The sequence below is a fragment of the Dromiciops gliroides genome, chromosome 1 (assembly GCF_019393635.1).
Source record: "Dromiciops gliroides isolate mDroGli1 chromosome 1, mDroGli1.pri, whole genome shotgun sequence".
Lineage (NCBI taxonomy): Eukaryota > Metazoa > Chordata > Mammalia > Microbiotheria > Microbiotheriidae > Dromiciops > Dromiciops gliroides.
Window position 1 is genome coordinate 481,220,207 of NC_057861.1, and position 17,978 is coordinate 481,238,184.

The following is a 17,978-nucleotide window of genomic DNA, read 5'->3' on the forward strand; positions in this document are numbered from 1 at the left end:
GGCATGTAATATTCTTCTTCATGCTTGGGTTAATATATAAATATGCAGACCATGCTTCAGTGCCTCAGTGGAGCTGATCTCATCAATGTAGGCATTCCCTCCAATGATACTGATTACCACCTGTACATACCGACCCAACCTGTGCCGCTGTTGTTCAGGCTGTCCTGTGAATCTTCCACAAGGGCCATCCAATGTTGTATGTATATTATATAACAAATAAGTACATTTAGCCAGTGCTAGGAGGTCTAATGGACATGTATATAAGGCCAAAGACCAGTCATATAATCTTTTTTTTTTTTTTTTTTTTTTTTGGTGAGGCAATTGGGGTTAAGTGACTTGCCCAGGGTCACACAGCTAGTTAAGTGTTAAGTGTCTGAGGCCGCATTTGAACTCAGGTACTCCTGACTCCAGGGCCAGTGCTCTATCCATTGCGCCACCTAGCTGCCCCCAGTCATATAATCTTGAGACACTAAACCTATAAAAAGCATAATTAAAGAATGTGCAATGGTCACGACAAAGAATTGTGCTTTTGCACAACCATTTGCTACAACCAAGTTAATAGGAGCACCTTTCTCAGATCGCATTTACTTCAGTCAATATTCTGCTTCTATTTTTATACCCTTTATATGTCTGTTCAAAATAAAATGGAAAACCTGCTACAGCTTGCAATTTTTCCAGTGATACGGAGTTCCCTCATTTCTAAGGCTAAAAATTGGACAATGCTCTAGGGGGAAAAAAAATTAACAATTCACTTGAGGCTTCATAAATGAAATGATCTAAAGAAACAAAGAAATTAACAGCAAGACAGCTGCCTTAATTGTGAAAACCTTGTTTTCATTTATTAGTTAAATTGCTCCTCTATCTGAAAAATGTCTCCTTTCACTTAAAAAACAATATTATTAAATCACCCCCTACACTCCTTTAAAAATGGAAATGGAGTGCATGTCCTAGAACAAAACTTCAACCCTGTGTGTCCCAAAGAAATTCACCAATTCAACAGAGCCCCATTGCTGAAAGCAGAGGAGCTACCCAGGGAAACACAGAAGCCATTATGTACTCATCAATAGCTCATGGGGCAGCCTGGGATAAAAGAGAACCTGCTTTAATGAGGGGGGAATCTGGCTGGTCATGAGGTCATCCCCTATTCCTCCAAGAGAATGGCACAGCCTCTTTAGTTCCACCTGGGTATAACAGAGGCAGGCATTCGGGCATCCCAGTATTAGCTTTCCATGTAAACATGGTTAACATATGCAGGCTGTATGCTCTATGGACCACGATCCTTATACCTAAGTTCTGTACAGGGCAGTCCAGTAGGAATGTTTTCATAATGCAATAGAGAATTCGTTGTTTTTTGGGTGGCAAAGGAATTCCTATGATATTTCTCACATTAGTTAGTTTCTTAAAATTAACAATTATTTGGTCTGTTATATCTTGGGCTCATTCACAGCCTTAATTTTTTCCTTCATTCTTTTTTCTCTAGGGATGCTGGTGGTTATAGCTTGCTTTTGCACAATTCTGAAAGGTTACATTTTGTCTTCAGTCTGGATTATATCTCTTCTTAGAGAAGGCATCCTGGTGAAGCTTACTTAATAGGTTTTTGCTTTCAATGAAGAGGACTCTTCACCACCACATCTAAAGCTAAGTTGATCTTAAGAGTCAAACAGCTTTAAAAAACAACAACCCGGGGGCAGCTAGGGGGCACAGTGGATAAAGCATCAGCCCTGGATTCAGGAGTACCTGAGTTCAAATCCGGCCTCAGACACTTGACACTTACCAGCTGTGTGACCCTGGGCAAGTCACTTAACCCCCACTGTCTCGCAAAAAACAAACAAACAAACAAAAACAACCCACAATACACTGCCTAAACATAACCAGGTGATCAACCCATGTTCTCTTATATCACTGAGAGCAACAAGATGACTAAAGTAAGAGGAACAAAACATTAGCAGTAGAAAAAAGAATGAAAGGTCAAAGTCATATGGAGAATATTACTCTAAGCCTCTTACCTCTTGAAATGTTCTGCTTTGGTCCCCACTCTCATCCAGGTATGCAGAGAGCTTTCGAAGAGAGGTAGCAATGTGTACCCGGGACTCAGTTTGACTGCTGTGGCTCATGAGGGAAAGTACAAGTCCTACTCCCAGGATACAACCAGTACTTGAAGAGAAAAAGAAAACATACTCAAAACACGGGAAATTCAAGGGATTCTCATTAGGGGAGTTCATAATATTGGGAATACTAGGAAAGTAGACTGGATTCTAATTCTGCTCTCTGTAGCAGCTATGAGAGCAAAGCAGAAGCTCTGGCGGGTTGCATTTGAGTTAGAAAGGCTCTGAGTATGAGCTTGAAGACATATTATTGGAAGAATAACTGAGGTTCAGAGACTCCTCACAATGAGAAGAGCAACTAAGTGAAGAATATGAGTTTTTATTTGCCACAGCAACTCATTAAACAATGTACTATGGGATAGAAGAGCCGCCATCTGCATCAGTACAGGGAGATTCACTAGGATCAAATCTTTTAAGGTAATGTAGGATTTATAAGTACATATTTTTATACTCCATCCATTATCTCCTGTTCTTCCCATGGGCACTTGCCTTCCTCCTCAAAAGACACAGAAAAATGGATGTCTGTTTCATTCAATTAATTTTGTTCATTAAGCACCTGCTGTGGGCAAAACAGCATGCTACACACTGCAGGGAGACATACAGTTTAGACAAGATAGGCTTCCTCCCCTCACAGGGCTTACAGATTTATCAGGGAATGAGACACAAACACAGATAACTGTGTAATATAAAATATTATATGACATATTCATTAGAGAATTGTCAGTCAAAAATTTTTGCAAGGTCCAAATAGGAAGGGCATAGGGTTCAATGAAGCCTTCATGGAAGAAGGTCAAATTTGAGTTGGACTTAAAAGGTGGGTAGGAATTCAAGAGGGAAAGGAGAAGAGGGAGAGCAACACAACAGGAAGAACCAAGGCATCAAGTTATACTTACATGCTTTGTATTTTCTATTTAGATTGAACAACTAGAAATTGAGGGGTAAAGGGAAGAAGCCCTAAGTTTCTCTGCACACAGTATATCAATTCTTCTCCGTCCTTTGCCTTCTCTGGCAATCACTGAGTTAGAAAAGAGATTGGACAGAATATTTGGGTTTGTCACAAGTCAGTCTACATGGCAATTCTGCCTGTAGTTTGACCTTTATACTACAACTCTGAAATCACAAACACACCTTTAGAGTCTTGAACTATTCTCTTAAGAAAAATAAGTAATATTCATTTAGCTTTTCTAAGTTTAGCAATGCACTTTACATGTTATCTCATTTGATGCTTGTAACAAGCCTGTGAAGTAGGTGCTATTATTTTGACCATTTTACAGACGAGAAACATAAAGCTGAGAGAGGTTAAGTGACTTATCAAAGATTACACAATTATTAAATGTCTGAGGCAGAATTTGAACTCAGGTCTTCCTGACTCCAAGTCTATCCAATATGCCACCTAGATACCATGACCAGCATGATCAAAGTCTATTAAGAGGTAATCATTGGAGTGGGAGGCAGCTAGGTGGCACAGTGGATAAAGCACCAGTCCTGGATTCAGGAGGACCTGAGTTCAAATCCGGCCTCAGACATTTGACACTTAATAGCTATGTGACCCTGGGCAAGTCACGTAATCCTCATTGCCCCACGAAAGAAAGAAAGAAAGAAAGAAAGAAAGAAAGAAAGAAAGAAAGAAAGAAAGAAAGAAGGAAGGAAGGAAGGAAGGAAGGAAGGAAGGAAGGAAGGAAGGAAGGAAGGAAGGAAGGAAGGAAGGAAGGAAGGAAGGAAGGAAGGAAAGAAAAAGAGGTAATCATTGGAACAGGTAATTATTGGTAGTGTTGAATGTTATAAAACATAATAAAAAACAAACAAAAAAAACCAACTGAGCGCACTGGAAATCTTCCTCATTCACAAGACTCAATTTTCCCTTTAGTGATCTGCTTGAAGACATTTTCCAAGGCATTTCTCCAACAGTCTATTTTAAAATATTTCTGCATTATATAATTCTATGCTATTACCTAAGCACTGAGATACTTAAAAAATCATTTTATGTATTTACTAGTTACTTCACATGATATCCCTGAAGATCAAAGCCTTAAATACCTTGTAAAAGGAAACCCAAGGCAGGTAGGAGATTTGACAGCCCAGAAATGCTGCTTGCCCAAGGTCATACAGTGCATTTATAGTTCAGTGAGCACTACAACAAATGAGCCTCTGATTCCTGGCCTTATGCTCCATATGTCAGACCAAGGCACCCTCTTGGTGCCTGCCATGATGCTGTATTGGGATACTTAAGAAAAAGGAACATTCGAAAATATAATGTTCTTGTTTCAATTTAGTGTGTCTATTTCAGAACAATCTGGCAATCAAAAAATCCTTCAAAAACAAGCCAATGCATCAGTTCATCATTACTGAAGCACAACTGTTGTTAGAATTTACATGAATTAAACAACAAGCTCAACTAAGATAATGTTTTTGCAACCAGTTTAATCACCATCTAGCATCTGAATGCTGCGTACTTTTGAGACAAATTACATTTTGCAGAGAAAAACAAGAGGCTCTTGCTTAATATGGATTGCAAAAACTCCCTTTGCTTTATTCTGGAAGCTAGGCGAAAAATTTTTTTTACTTCCATACCAATGCAGCTAAAAGCATAAGAACTGAGAAAAATAACCCCCTCTGCTGCCCTATGAAAAATTTGGCAAATATTCCACTGTATATATTTCATAATTATTTAATCAGGTAAATTAAACAATTTTCAGATGTTATGAAGAAAAAGAATAATAAAGTCTGATTCTAGTCACTGAAATTTCCTACCATCTGATAAGCATGGAAGGATTTATACAGAACTTTATTTGGTAAAGTTGAACTGATGAACATTTGGTGGGGGGGGGTGGGGTGCTCTAGACCTGTGATTTTACTGGTGTAGGTAACTAGAGGGGTAGAAAGTCCCTCTAGAGAGTGGCTGGGACATGTAGAGGGTAAATGACTTGCTCAGGGTCACATAGTCAGAATGTATATGAGGTAAGATCTGGACCTAATCTTTCTTTCTTTCTTTTTTTTTTTAAATTTTTTTTTAAGTGAGGCAATTGGGGTTAAGTGACTTGCCCAGGGTCACACAGCTAGCAAGTGTTAAGTGTCTGCGGCCGGATTCGAACTCAGGTACTCCTGAATCCAGGGCCGGTTCTCCATCCACTGCGCCACCCAGCTGCCCCTGGACCTAATCTTTCTTGACTCTGAGGTTAGTTACCTTCACACCATAACACACTGCCCTTCATGGCACGGTGAATTAAAAATAAAATTGTACTTAGATTTTGACAGGTTGTAAGAGAAACAAAAGAATGTTTTTTAAAAAAATCTGAGAACGTCAATTGCTTCATTAGTTTAAGCATTCTCTTTTGGGGGGGGGATAGTTTAAGCATTCTTAAGCAGCTAGATGGCACACAGGACACAGAACTGGACTTAGAGTCAGGAAGGAATTAAAATTCTGCCTCAGACACAAACTAGCTGTGTGGCCCTAAGCAAGTCACTTAAATGGTGCCTGTCTCATCTATAAGATGGAGATAATAATAGCTTCCAACCTCACAGAGTTGTTTTGAGGATCAAGTGAGATAATATATGTATAGCATTTTCCTAACTTTTAAGTGTTACATAAATGCCAGTTATTATTATTATTAACCTAACTATTCAGACATTATACAAAAACATGATTAAGAAACACTTCCTCTTGGGCTGAACCCCATTCCAGTCATGATGAAATGAAAAAAAGTATTTGGGATGGTTTAATATGTAACTTCAAGACCGGAATAAGGGAAGGGAAGGAGGTAGACACCTAAGTTATTCAGAAAGAAATGGAGGCAGATCTTTATGAGAGAATTTCACTATTCAGAGTGCTCAAGTGAGAAACCTTACCCCCTATTTCTTTTCTGATGTAAGAAAGAACACAGAATTTATAGGGAAATAAAGGGTCTTTCCCACTTCAAACCTTTTAAGTAGGTAAGTCAGTGGCAATGATAAACAAAATAAAAAGTTCTCTGGTTCTCTGAAAAGATTAACAAAATTAATAAACCTTTAGCCAATATGATTAAAAAGAAGAGGACAAAATCAAATCGACAACATGGCAAAGGAGTAAGATAAAATTACAACAAAACCAGAAAAAATAAAAAGAATGATCAGAACTTACTATGCAGTTATATGCCAACATAACAGAATACAAAAAAAAAACCCCAAATTACTTCAAAAATGGAAAAAAAAAACCATCTAAACAAACAGAAGACCAAATACACTTGTTGTTGTTGTTGTTTTTAGTGAGGCAATTGGGGTTAAGTGACTTGCCCAGGGTCACACAGCTAGTAAGTGTTAAGTGTCAGAGGCCAGATTTGAACTCCTGACTCCAGGGCCGGTGCTTTATCCACTGTGCCACCTAGCTGCCCCTACTCTTTTTTTTTTTTCTCAAATACAGATCTTTAAAAAAAAATTGTCTCAAAAAAGGAACCAGAGTTATGAAAGAACTACCAAAGGGTGAAGGGTGGGGGGAAGGAGCAAGCAACTCCTGCTCCTCATAGACTGAGAAGAATTCTATCAAGCTTTTAAAGAGCAATTAATACCTATTAAAATTATTCTAAAAAATTCTCAAAGAAGGCACTCTACGAAACTCCTTTTATGAGACAAATGCAGTCCTACTATAGCTAAAGCAGGGAAAGAGAAAGCAAGGAAAGAGAACTATAGAGCAGTATCATTAATGAATATTGAATAAAAAATTTTTAATGAAATCATCTCAAAAGGACTATAGCAATTTCTCTAAGAAATCATTCATTATGCCCAAGCTGGATTTATAACAGGCATGTAAGAATGGCTTAAAATTAGGAAAACAGCATAATTAATCATCTTTTAAAAAAATATTCAAAATGGCATGATCATTTCAATAGAAGGAGAAAAAGCCTCTGACAAAGTACAACCCTCTTTAATGTTTCAAAACAACCAACCAACCCTACAAAGCATAGGTATAGAGGAATGTTTTTACACACACACACACACACACCCTCTTTAAAACTAAAAGCAAATATGCAATGAGGATACACTAGGAGTTTTCCCAGCAAAAACAGGAAGAGAGTAAGGATGGATTCTGTTCTAGTTATTATTTTATAAATTTCTAAAAATCCTGGGAAAGACAAGAGAAAGAAATCAAAGACACAAAAATAAGCAATGAGGAAATTAAACTATCCCTATTTGCTGAGAAAATGATGGTTTACTAGAAAATCCTAAAGAATCAACAACACAGAAACTAAACGGAACCATTATCAACCTCGGAAAAATTGCAGGCTACAAAATAAACCCTCAAAAATCAACAGAATTTTTACATAATTACAAAATATAGGAGGCAATAATGGGATGGGAAAGAAGTATAAACTGTATAAAATATTTGGGAGTCAATTTCGGGAGGGGGGGTGAGGCTATTGGGATTAAGTGACTTGCCCAGGGTCACACAGCTAGTAAGTGTTAAGTGTCTGAGGCCGGATTTGAACTCAGGTACTCCTGAATCCAGGGCTGGTGCTCTATCCACTGCACCACCTAGCTGCCCCATGGGAGTCAATTTAACAAAGCACAATCAATGTGTGTACAGATTCACTTATAAATTGCTCCTTAAGGAAATAAAGGAGAGTCAGTGTCCATGTCTGGACCATGCCAATAGGATAATGCTACCAAAGTTAATTTATATTTTTAGTGCTGTACTAATCCAATTATCAAAAGGACACTGTAGCAGGGATGTCAAGGTTGAATTCCTCCTCTTTGAATGTTTGGATAGCCACTTGTTGGACATAGTATCATAGTATCACAGATTTATAAAGTATCACAGATTTATAACTATATAAAGCTAAGGACTATAAAGTAGTTATCCAAACATTCAAAGAGGAGGAACCCACTGCTGCCTGAGGCAAAATATTAAACTTTGGGATGGCTTGAATTATTTGTGGGATTTTCCATCAATCATCCAAAATCTGCCTCTTTTAGGTTTCTACCCCTATTACTAGTTTTGACCCTTGAAAACAAGTAGAATAAGGATAATCTCTCTTACAGAATGATAACAGAGTTATAATGCTTTCTGTTTTTGTTTTCTCTTCTTCAGGATAAAAAAATCTTCAGTTCTTTCAACTGACCCTTGAATGGCATGGTCCCTCATACTTTTTTTGTTTTGTTTTGTTTTTGGTGGGGCAATGGGGGTTAAGTGACTTGCCCAGGGTCACACAGCCAGTAAGTGTCAAGTGTCTGCGGCCGGATTTGAACTCAGGTCCTTCTGAATCCAGGGCTGGTGCTTTATCCACTGAACCACCTAGCTCCCCCCCCCCCCCCCCCGGTCATATTTTCACAAACCTTCTCTATTTGTCAATGTCTTCTTAAACAGTGGCTCCTAAAATGAAACACAATCTAGATATGGTCTGATCAGGACAGAGTAGAGTATATCACCTCCATTGCCTAAACTCAAATTAACTCTCTTAGTTGGTTTATTATACTGTTGAAATATTGAGCTTTATTGCTTTTCTTTATATCCTCAGTGCTTAGTACCGTGTGCCTGTACAAACAGTAAGTGCTTAATAAATACATGTTGACCAAGCTTGAAATCAACTGAAACACAAAGAACATTTTTGCACACATTATGGGTTAGCTATTTCTTCAAAATTTAGAATTTCTTCAGTTAATTTTTTGAAGCTGATTGTGGAGCTTTAAATTCATGTTAATAAAAGTTACCTTATTACACTTGGTTCATTATTGTAGGCCAGAAAGATCTTTCTGGATCCTAAAATTGTAATTCAATCTATCACTCCTACCTTTGGTCATCTTCAAATTTTATAATGATGTTACATATTACTTCACTGAAGTCACTATTGCAGAACAGGATAAATAGAACTAAGAACTATTGTTTAAAAAATACTAATTGAAACTAATAAACTATTAGTTGACCTGATTAAGAAAAAAAGAAAAGTAACTAATTTTTTTTAAATGAACAAAACTAATTAAGAGAAGAGTAGTGGATTCAGAGTCAGCCAACCTTGGGGTTTCAGAAGACATGAGTTCAAGACCTGTCTCTGGCATATACATAGAAAAAGACAAGTGACCTTGGGCAAGTCATACGACCTTCTAGTGTGCAAAGCAACTCTATAAGGCTATATATAGGTTTTGCAGAGCAATAGAAATAGGTCAGTGTTATCAGGAGATGGAATTTCCTCCCTAGGAAGTTCATATACAAATGAAATCTCACACATGTACACACACCCATACCTCAAACAGAAAAGTGAATGAAACAGGATAGATAAACAAGAAAGAGAAGCAAGTGAAAACAGTTTAGTTTTTGATAGACCCATGAGCATAAAGTACTAGGGGAAAGGACTCTCTTTTAATAAGAACTGCTAGGAAACCTAGAAAGCAATTTGGCAGAAATTCAGTTTAGTCCAATATCTTGCACCATATACTACAGTAGGCTTAAAATGGGCATGCAACCTGAATCAAAAAGTTTACAACCTTTTCTTTAAAAAAAATGTAAATGAATGAGACCAAATTAAAAAAAAAACAACTATGGCTAAGGGAAGAATCACTGACTAATCAAAGGCTAGAGGAAGTCATAAAACATAAAATAGGCAATTTAGACTACATAAAATTTAAAAGCTTTTCACAAATAAAATCAATAGAAGACAGCATTAGAAAAAGGAACAATGGAATGGGAAAAATGTTTATATCAAATATCACCAATAAAAGTATGATGTCCAAAATGTACAGGGAATTGATCCAAATATATTAACACCAAGTGCTATTCCCTTAAAAGTCAAAGGATATGTCTGATTACCATTAAAGCTTCTTTCTTCCTGGAACTACTTGTATTACTTTGCAGAATCCCAGAGGTTCCACAGAACAGTTCCAGAAACACTAACCTAGAAAAAAAGTATTTCACTTCTCTACAAACTACTAAATGTCCAAGATATGTTCTGTGCCACAGAAAATACAGAAAAATCTGAAATTATGTTGAAATTTCCATTATCCCCATATGAAATGGACACATATGACCTAAGACCTTCTCCTATAAACACATTTGTTCTAATTCTTATTTACCTAAAATTCTACTAATTATGCTGATTCTCATAGTCAGTCTCCTATGAAATTATTCATTCATTAATACAATTGTTATGAATAGACTATTGTTACGTTTATCTAGACCTTCTAAGTTGTTCCCTTTTTGCTTATACCAGTGTTCATAGGGTCTGAGAGGAGAATAGCCTCAAATCTTGATTTCTGAATTAATCCCATCTAATTTCAAGTTCTCTGATACCTTGAATCCTTTATTTTTGTCTTAAGGCATTTGGTTTAGCATTAGTACTGAGTTGTCTGTTTCCATCCTCAGTTTCCTATTTTTGCCAGACCACACACAACTTGGATTGATTTTTATTCACAGATGTCTCTGTCCCACAAGAACAAAGAGCAGCTATGTGTTGATGAATGAGCATCTCAGAAAGGACAAAATATGGTCAAAGTACATTAAATAGACAATTATGGGCCTTATGATCGCTAACTTGAGTGTTCTATAAAAGTACTAATTAACAATAACAAGGATCCAAGTCTCAAACTGTACCAGATAATATGCCAGTAACTGTTTAAATGGTCAGTTTAGTTACATTAAAATATCATCTGTACAAAAGAATTAAAAGGGCTGACAATATTGTCTAATCCTTATATGTATGCAATTAATATCAGATGACACAGTAACAAAACGTTTTTCTAAAATGACCACGGTAAGAATTTGATTTCAATCTAACCCTCTGATTTTTGGCAAATAAGGCAACAAAGTATCTATGTAAAGGCTCAATAAGGAATTGACCAAAATGTACTCAATTCATCAGATAGACTAGAGACAGAACAGAGAGTGTGCAAAAGTATACTTTTTAAATCAGGCACAGCACATCTGTTAGTTCAGGGCTTGGGTGTTTTGGGGATGACCCCCTCCTCCCCCCACTGTTTCCATTTGGCTATGTATGGGTGTGACTCAGAGTGGTACTTGGGAGATGATGAAACAATGCTCTATTGGTCATTGAGCTAGAAAAGTGGAATCAATGGACTCTGAAAAAGGAAATGACCATCACTGTTGCTATTTTTCAGAATTTTTTTTTTTTTTGCAGGGCAATGGGGGTTAAGTGACTTGCCCAGGGTCACACAGCTAGTAAGTGTCAAGTGTCTGAGGCCGGATTTGAACCCGGGTACTCCTGAATCCAAGGCCGGTGCTTTATCCACTGCGCCACCTAGCTGCCCCAGACTGTTGCTATTTTTAACCTAGCTTTTTTTTTTTTTCTTTTGGCAAGTAACTCAAAAACTGTGAACTCCCAAACACATAATAGCTAAAGCTCATGTCCTGTCTAGGTGAGCTTGATCCTAGGTTTTGGGGCCACCCCTTTTGTGTTTGATGTTTCCTGATCTTAAGTGAATAGGTATCAAGGCTGAGACGGACATATCTGGGTTTAGAGACCATTCAGGGAGGTCTGGTGGTCCTGGGTCCCTTTTCAGGAAACTGACTTGTGGCTAGCCAAGTGGAGGAATTCCCAGAAACAGCTCCAGAGCAGATAAACATCAAAAAGAGGATGAACCCAAATCTGGCTTGGTTTGCCAGATGACATAAACTTTGCAGGAAACAGTTTAGAGCTTAGGTAAAAATAATAGAAATGTTATGAAAATAAAGAGCCTAATGAACAGTTTTGAAAACTGCTATATGTTCTGAAGACATTAAAGCCTTAGTCTCCTAACAGAATCAGTCTATCAGTAGGCATTTATTAAGCACCTACTATGTGACAGGCACTGTGTTAAGCGTTGGGAATAAAAAGAATGGCAAAAGATAGTCTCTTCCCACAAGGAGCACATAATCTAATGGGGGTAAAAAGCCTATAAAGAAAAATAAACAAATAAGTATGTGTACACACACACACACACACACACACACACATACACACACAAGCTACGTATGGGTGAAGTCAGTCAATAAACATTTATTGAGCACCTACTAAGTGGGCAGGCATTGTGCCAAACTTTGGGTATATAAAGAATGGCAACAGATAGTTCCTGCCCTAAAGGAGTCCACAGTCTAAAGAAGAGAATTGTCCTTAATTATAATAGGTTACAGAAATCTTTAAATCTTTCTGTCAATGGGTGCTTATAAATGTTTTGTATTTAGCACCTCTTTTCTGTGTAAGGATTAAATACCAGCTCTACATCTGATTCACAATATATACTAGATATCTCTCTAGTCCCTCACTTTGGCCAGATCTTAGTTATGAACAAAACCTAACTTTAATTAAATCATTCCCAGGATACTGGGGTAGATGTTTAGGGAGATGATGAGTATGAGAAAAAGGAGGCTAGCTCAGCTCATTAGAAGCCAGAGTTCCCCTAGAATGGAACCTGGTCCAAAGCTGAGGAGCTCCTTAATGTAGATGGGGAGAAAGATTGTCCTGCCCCCAGTGGGCCCGACTGTGGTTATTAATGTTAGAGTAGAAGCTTTCTTCAATCAAGGAACACAGTGTGGACTTGGTAGTAGAACAATTCTTTCCATTTAGAACCAATTAGTATAACTGCACCAACAGTATCGTGTCAAGTTTCCAGTAGAGGGCAGTAAGATATAAGGCATCTAAATGCAACTGCTAAAAAGCCCAGGTGCTCAGTAATGTCAGCAGGAGCACATCTATTAAAGCATGCCAAATTTGCTCTGGGTGAATTCTGAAATCACTCTCTTGCTTTCCCTCAAGTCTATTAAATACTTCATAGAAACCTGGAAATCTCACTAAAGAGAAGATATTTCTGGATTCATAGAATTTCATTCAAGTAGGGGATAACTTGGGTTCAATTACCATGAGCTTACCAAGACCTGCATCCTCAGGATTTGACTAGAACTAAAATGTCCCAAAGGGGCGAAGAAGGTTTCTTTTGTGATACACCATTTTTTTTTTTTGGAGGGGGGTGGAGAGGGCAATGAGGGTTAAGTGACTTGCCCAGGTTCACACAGCTGGTAAGTGTCAAGTGTCTGAGGCCAGATTTGAACTCAGGACCTCCTGAATCCAAGGCTGGTGCTTTATCCACTGTGCCACCTAGCTGCCCCCTGATAGACCATACTTTTTAAACTGAAAACAAAAAAATACTATAATATCAAGTTTTAAATTATAATATATACATTATAATATTCACACATGTATTTATATATATATATATACATATGAAAAATACATATACATACATATCTATTAAAAATCAAGAACAACTAAGGGTTAAACTAAATAGTGCTGACTGTGACAGGAATTCAGAGTAGGGAAAAGATGGGTGTGGCTAGAAATAAGCAGTGAAGGTTTTGTGGGAAGGATAAGATGTCCCCGAGGCCTTTGAGGACGAGTAGGATTTGGACAAATGGACCCTCTGAAAGTTTTTTGATAAAATTCCAAGCATCTCTTCTCTCTCTTCCATATAGTTCTGGAATAGAAGAATTACTCATCCAAGCAAAGATGAGGAGGAATTGGTTGGGAATATAGTACAAAGCAACAAAGAGAAAAGTGTAATAACCTTGAGTGTGGCAAAAAGATCTCAACCTGAAAAGTGCCAAATAATATGACTGTGCAGTCTTAATTTAGTTGGGCAGCTAGATGGTACAGGAAATAGAGTGCCAGGCCTGGAGTCAGGAAGACTCATTGTAGTGAGTTCGAATTTACCTGTGTGACCCTGGGCAAGTCACATAACCCTATCTGCTTCAGTTCCTCATCTATAAAATGTACCTTTGCTAAGAAAACCCCAAAAGAGGTCACAAAGAGTTGGATATGACTGAAATAACTGAACAACAAAATCCATCTTACTTTATTATTTATTCATTTTGGAAGGGATTTCACACATAGTATGTGTTTAATGTTTATTGACTGTGCTTCAGTTTCTTCATATGTAAAATGAAGATAATAATATCACCTACCTCTTAGAATTGTTGTAAGGATAAAATATTATTTGTAAAGCTCTTTTTAGACTTTAAAGCAGTACATAAATGTGATTATTATTATTATTATTATTATTATTATGACCTAAGAGATGTAACCACACCCTATATGAATCATTTCATAAAGGCATGGTATGTGGTAGGAAAAAACAACTGGGTTTTGAGTAAGAAGACATGGCTTTAGGTCCAGAATGCTAATAACCAACTATGCAATTCTAAATCATTAGGCTTTTCTGAGATTGAACTTCCTAATATGTAAAAGGGGATAATAATATTTTGTACTACCTAAGAGTTTAATTATGAAAGTCAAATAAGAAAATGAAAGTAAAGTATTTCATAACTGTAAAGCATTATGAAGGGTGTCCCTAAAAAGTCTTGGTGTGGTTTTCAAGCTCTTAAAACTGTATGAACGAAGACTTTTGGGAGACCCTGTATAAGGATCATCTATAAATGTGAAATGTTAGTTTTCTCTTCCTTCTTCATGGATTGAACCCTTGTCCTGGCTATCTCTCAGAGACCATACAAACTGATGCAGATGTTATCATACTACCCCATGGCACCACCCCAGTCTGAGATCACTAAGATCCTACACGCACCCCAGGAGACATTTCTCATGCCACCTTTGCTGCATGAAGTCTTACTATTCAGGAATGATCACCTTTCCTCAGAACTCTCACAGTGCTTTCTTTGTGCTTCTGTTGTGCACTTTGCATTAGAATTATCCACACCAGACAGTGAGGTCAAGGACCATGTCTTATTTTTCTTTGTCTATTCCCTGGCATTCAGTGAGATGCTTTGGATGTGAAAATGCTAGTGCGTTCCCTCTGAGATTACCTTCCATCTGCCCTGCATTTATCTTGCATGTACATGGTTGTTTGCATAAAATCTTGCCTACTGGAATGTGAGCTTGTTTCTGCCTTTCTTTGTATCCAGATTCCTTAGTACAGTGCCTAGTAGATAGTAAACACTTTTTTGTTTTTTGACTTTTTTTTGGTAGGACAACGAGGGTTAAGGTGACTTGCCTAGGGTCACACAGCTAGTAAGTGTCAAGTGTCTGGAGGCCACATTTGAACTCATGTCCTCCTGAATCCAGGGCCGGTGCTTTATCCATTGTGCCACCTAGCTGCTCCCATTTTTGTTGTTGTTGTTGTTTTTGTTTCTTGAAGGACAATGATGGTTAAGTGACTTGCCCAGGATCACACAGCTAGTAAGTGTCTGAGGCCGGATTTGAATTCAGGTCCTCCTGAGTCCAGGGGCAGGTGTTTTATCCACTGTGCCACCTAGCTGCCTCATAGTAAACACCTGATAGATGCTTGTTGACTGATTAAAAGAGGTTTTTCTGGATTCGAATTCAAATTTCCATAAGATATGTACCATACTGGAAGTTTGTCAAGGGATAAGTTATGATATGCAGAAAAGCATTTCAATTTTATGAATCAATGCATTATAGACAGGACCCCATAGACTCATATGTGGGTCAAACAAAATGAGCATACCTAGGAAAGATCAAATGCTACGCAAATATTCCCCAAGTAGCTCAATTTACAAGATGCCATATGTGAAATGTAACAATGAACCAAGTACTCAGAGTTTCAAGATTCAATACCCTGATGATCCGAGTTTACAAATAAATTCCTAAAAAGCATTCCTTATGAAGACCCAAATCCTGAACTTTACACTATGCTCGAGTAGATTTACTCCAGACTCTTCAGCTGGGTGTGATGAAAGAGAGGCTGCATTAAGGGTCCTTTTTGCTCTAAATCTTATGCTATCAAATCCTACTTCCTAAACTCTAGAGGCTTCCCCCATGCCAAAGAATATACTTTGAGTAACCTTACCTGCCTAGTTCATGAAGCTTCCGCTCCCTATCCTTACTCAAACTAAGTTCTTCCACTGAATCTTTCCTATGAAACTAGAAGAGTAAAGATATTTTCCCCAATTTTAACCCAACTAAGCAACTCCTACAATCACCAACTGCCCAACACACTCTGCTACTTTCCTCCCAACTGAGATCCTGCATTTTTGTTTGTCCATTGCTCCTTCTTCTGTCTGATCTTAAAGTGTCAGTCCATGTGATTGTCACCTAGACTGGAAGCTTCCGGCAGGGAAAGAATTCCATGGATTTAACTCTATTTTAGATCACTCCATGTTGACTAGAATTTAATAAATTTTTGAATGGTGATCTTGGGGGTTTGCTGAAAACCTGTGATCACTAAGATCACTCCTATTTTGGTCTTTCTGCAATAAATATATTTTTACAAACCACAAGACTCTGCAGATTTCTCATACTCAAAACTCAGACCTTGAAAAGATCATAACCTGTACATACACTCCCCAGGGAACAGTTTTCAAGAAGTCATATTGAAGTATAAAAATGAAGGAAGAATTTTGAGTGAAAAGACTTTTTCCCCCCTAAGGGGGGGAAGGAATTATGTGACTAGAGAAACTTTTCATTAAAACAAACTTCTATGTTCTTCCCCCTGCCCCCAAAGTACAAATCTTTTTGTACAAGTAGACTCCCATATGTTAGTTATTGTAACATAAAAATTGATAAAAGGAAAGTTTTATAATTTCCTAATAATGACAGACCCCTGTGAAAGCTTTATCGTAACATGCAAAACTTGCAGCAGCATGGGAAATCCTCAGCACTGAATTTGTAAAGTAGACGTAATAAAAATAACATACTTGTATTCAAGACTGGTATCAAAGCAGCAATTTTCCAGAGCATCCAAAGATGTCATCAGAAGAAGGTTCAACTGTTGTCCAGATACATCACTGAAAAGGGGTAGCAAAAAAGAGATGGGGAGAAAGCAAGAAAATCATTGAAAATTATTTAACTACCTAAACACTCCTAATATATTACAATTTAGTATCAGTGCTCTGCTGGAGGAGCTAAAAGAGCAATAAAACATTTTTTTCCCTATAGAATTAAATCTAGTCCTCTTTGTAAAGAGAAAAACATATAAACGGCCTTAATCTATCTGAACTTTACACGCTTTATGACCCATATGATTCTGGGCGAGTTGCTCATCTTCTATGTGCCAGAAGCAAATAGGTCTTTAGGACTTATCTCCTAACAAATGGACAGGTTGCAGTCTGTGTGTTGGTAGAAGGTTACCCTATGCTAATGAAAACACAGATCTTAAGAATTTTGAAATCTTTTAAGTTTTACAACCATGAAATGAATAATAAATCATCACCACTTGATTTTAGGATTCCTTCTTTCCCAGCCCCCCCCCACCCCGCCCCTTTTCTTCCTGCTTCCTTTCACACCAGACCTATGGTTTCTTCAGTTTTCAGGAGATCTTGGTGAAGGACTTCTCCAGAGTCACATAGACAGTATGCATCAGTCAGGGCTTAAATCTAGGTCTTTCTGATTATGAGAACAGTCCTCTCTCCACTATGCCATGATGTACTTTTTGTTTCACATAGTCCAATAACCCCTCCAGCTCTTTCTTTTGCTCAAGTTTTCCATTCTGAGGGAAGGGAGGCTGTTTATTCAGTTTCAAATCACTGAAGTCAGAAGACCAAAGTAGAAGTCAATTTGTAAGTGAAGTAATGTAACCTGTAAGTGAAATGCTTTTGGAAAGCTACCAACTTCCTTAGGCTACCGTTCCCCTAGCCCACCTTGTGCCTTCTCTTTCTTATAAAACCTACTAAAAATGTCAACTTTTAATATGGCGGCCAAGCCTTCGAAAAAGGGGGGGAAAGTGAAAACTGAAATAACCAATCTAACTCTCTGCTTTTTAACTTCTTGCAACTTAAATAATATGGTTCCAAGAACAGTAATGGTAAGTATTAAGTCATCCCTGGTCATTCAAAAACTAAAATTCATTTTTTCCTGCTTTCTTCTAGGAAGGGATTTGGATTTTTCGTTAACACCTGTATTGTCAAGGGGTCCCTTAAGCTTTCTTCTTCTACTTGCTTACAACCCTCAT

The 17,978-nt window shown here is 37.7% G+C and overlaps 1 protein-coding gene across 1 annotated transcript in view; it reads right to left on the reverse strand.

Annotated features, from left to right (window-relative positions):
• Positions 1–17,978, reverse strand: part of FOCAD (focadhesin) — a 380,224-nt gene that overhangs the window by 42,709 nt on the left and 319,537 nt on the right. The window contains exons 28-29 of the mRNA XM_043979236.1: positions 16,726–16,815; positions 2,007–2,154 (exon numbers count right to left, since the gene is read on the reverse strand). Of these exons, the coding sequence (XP_043835171.1) occupies positions 2,007–2,154; positions 16,726–16,815 (238 nt within the window). The remainder of the gene's footprint in view (positions 1–2,006; positions 2,155–16,725; positions 16,816–17,978) is intronic.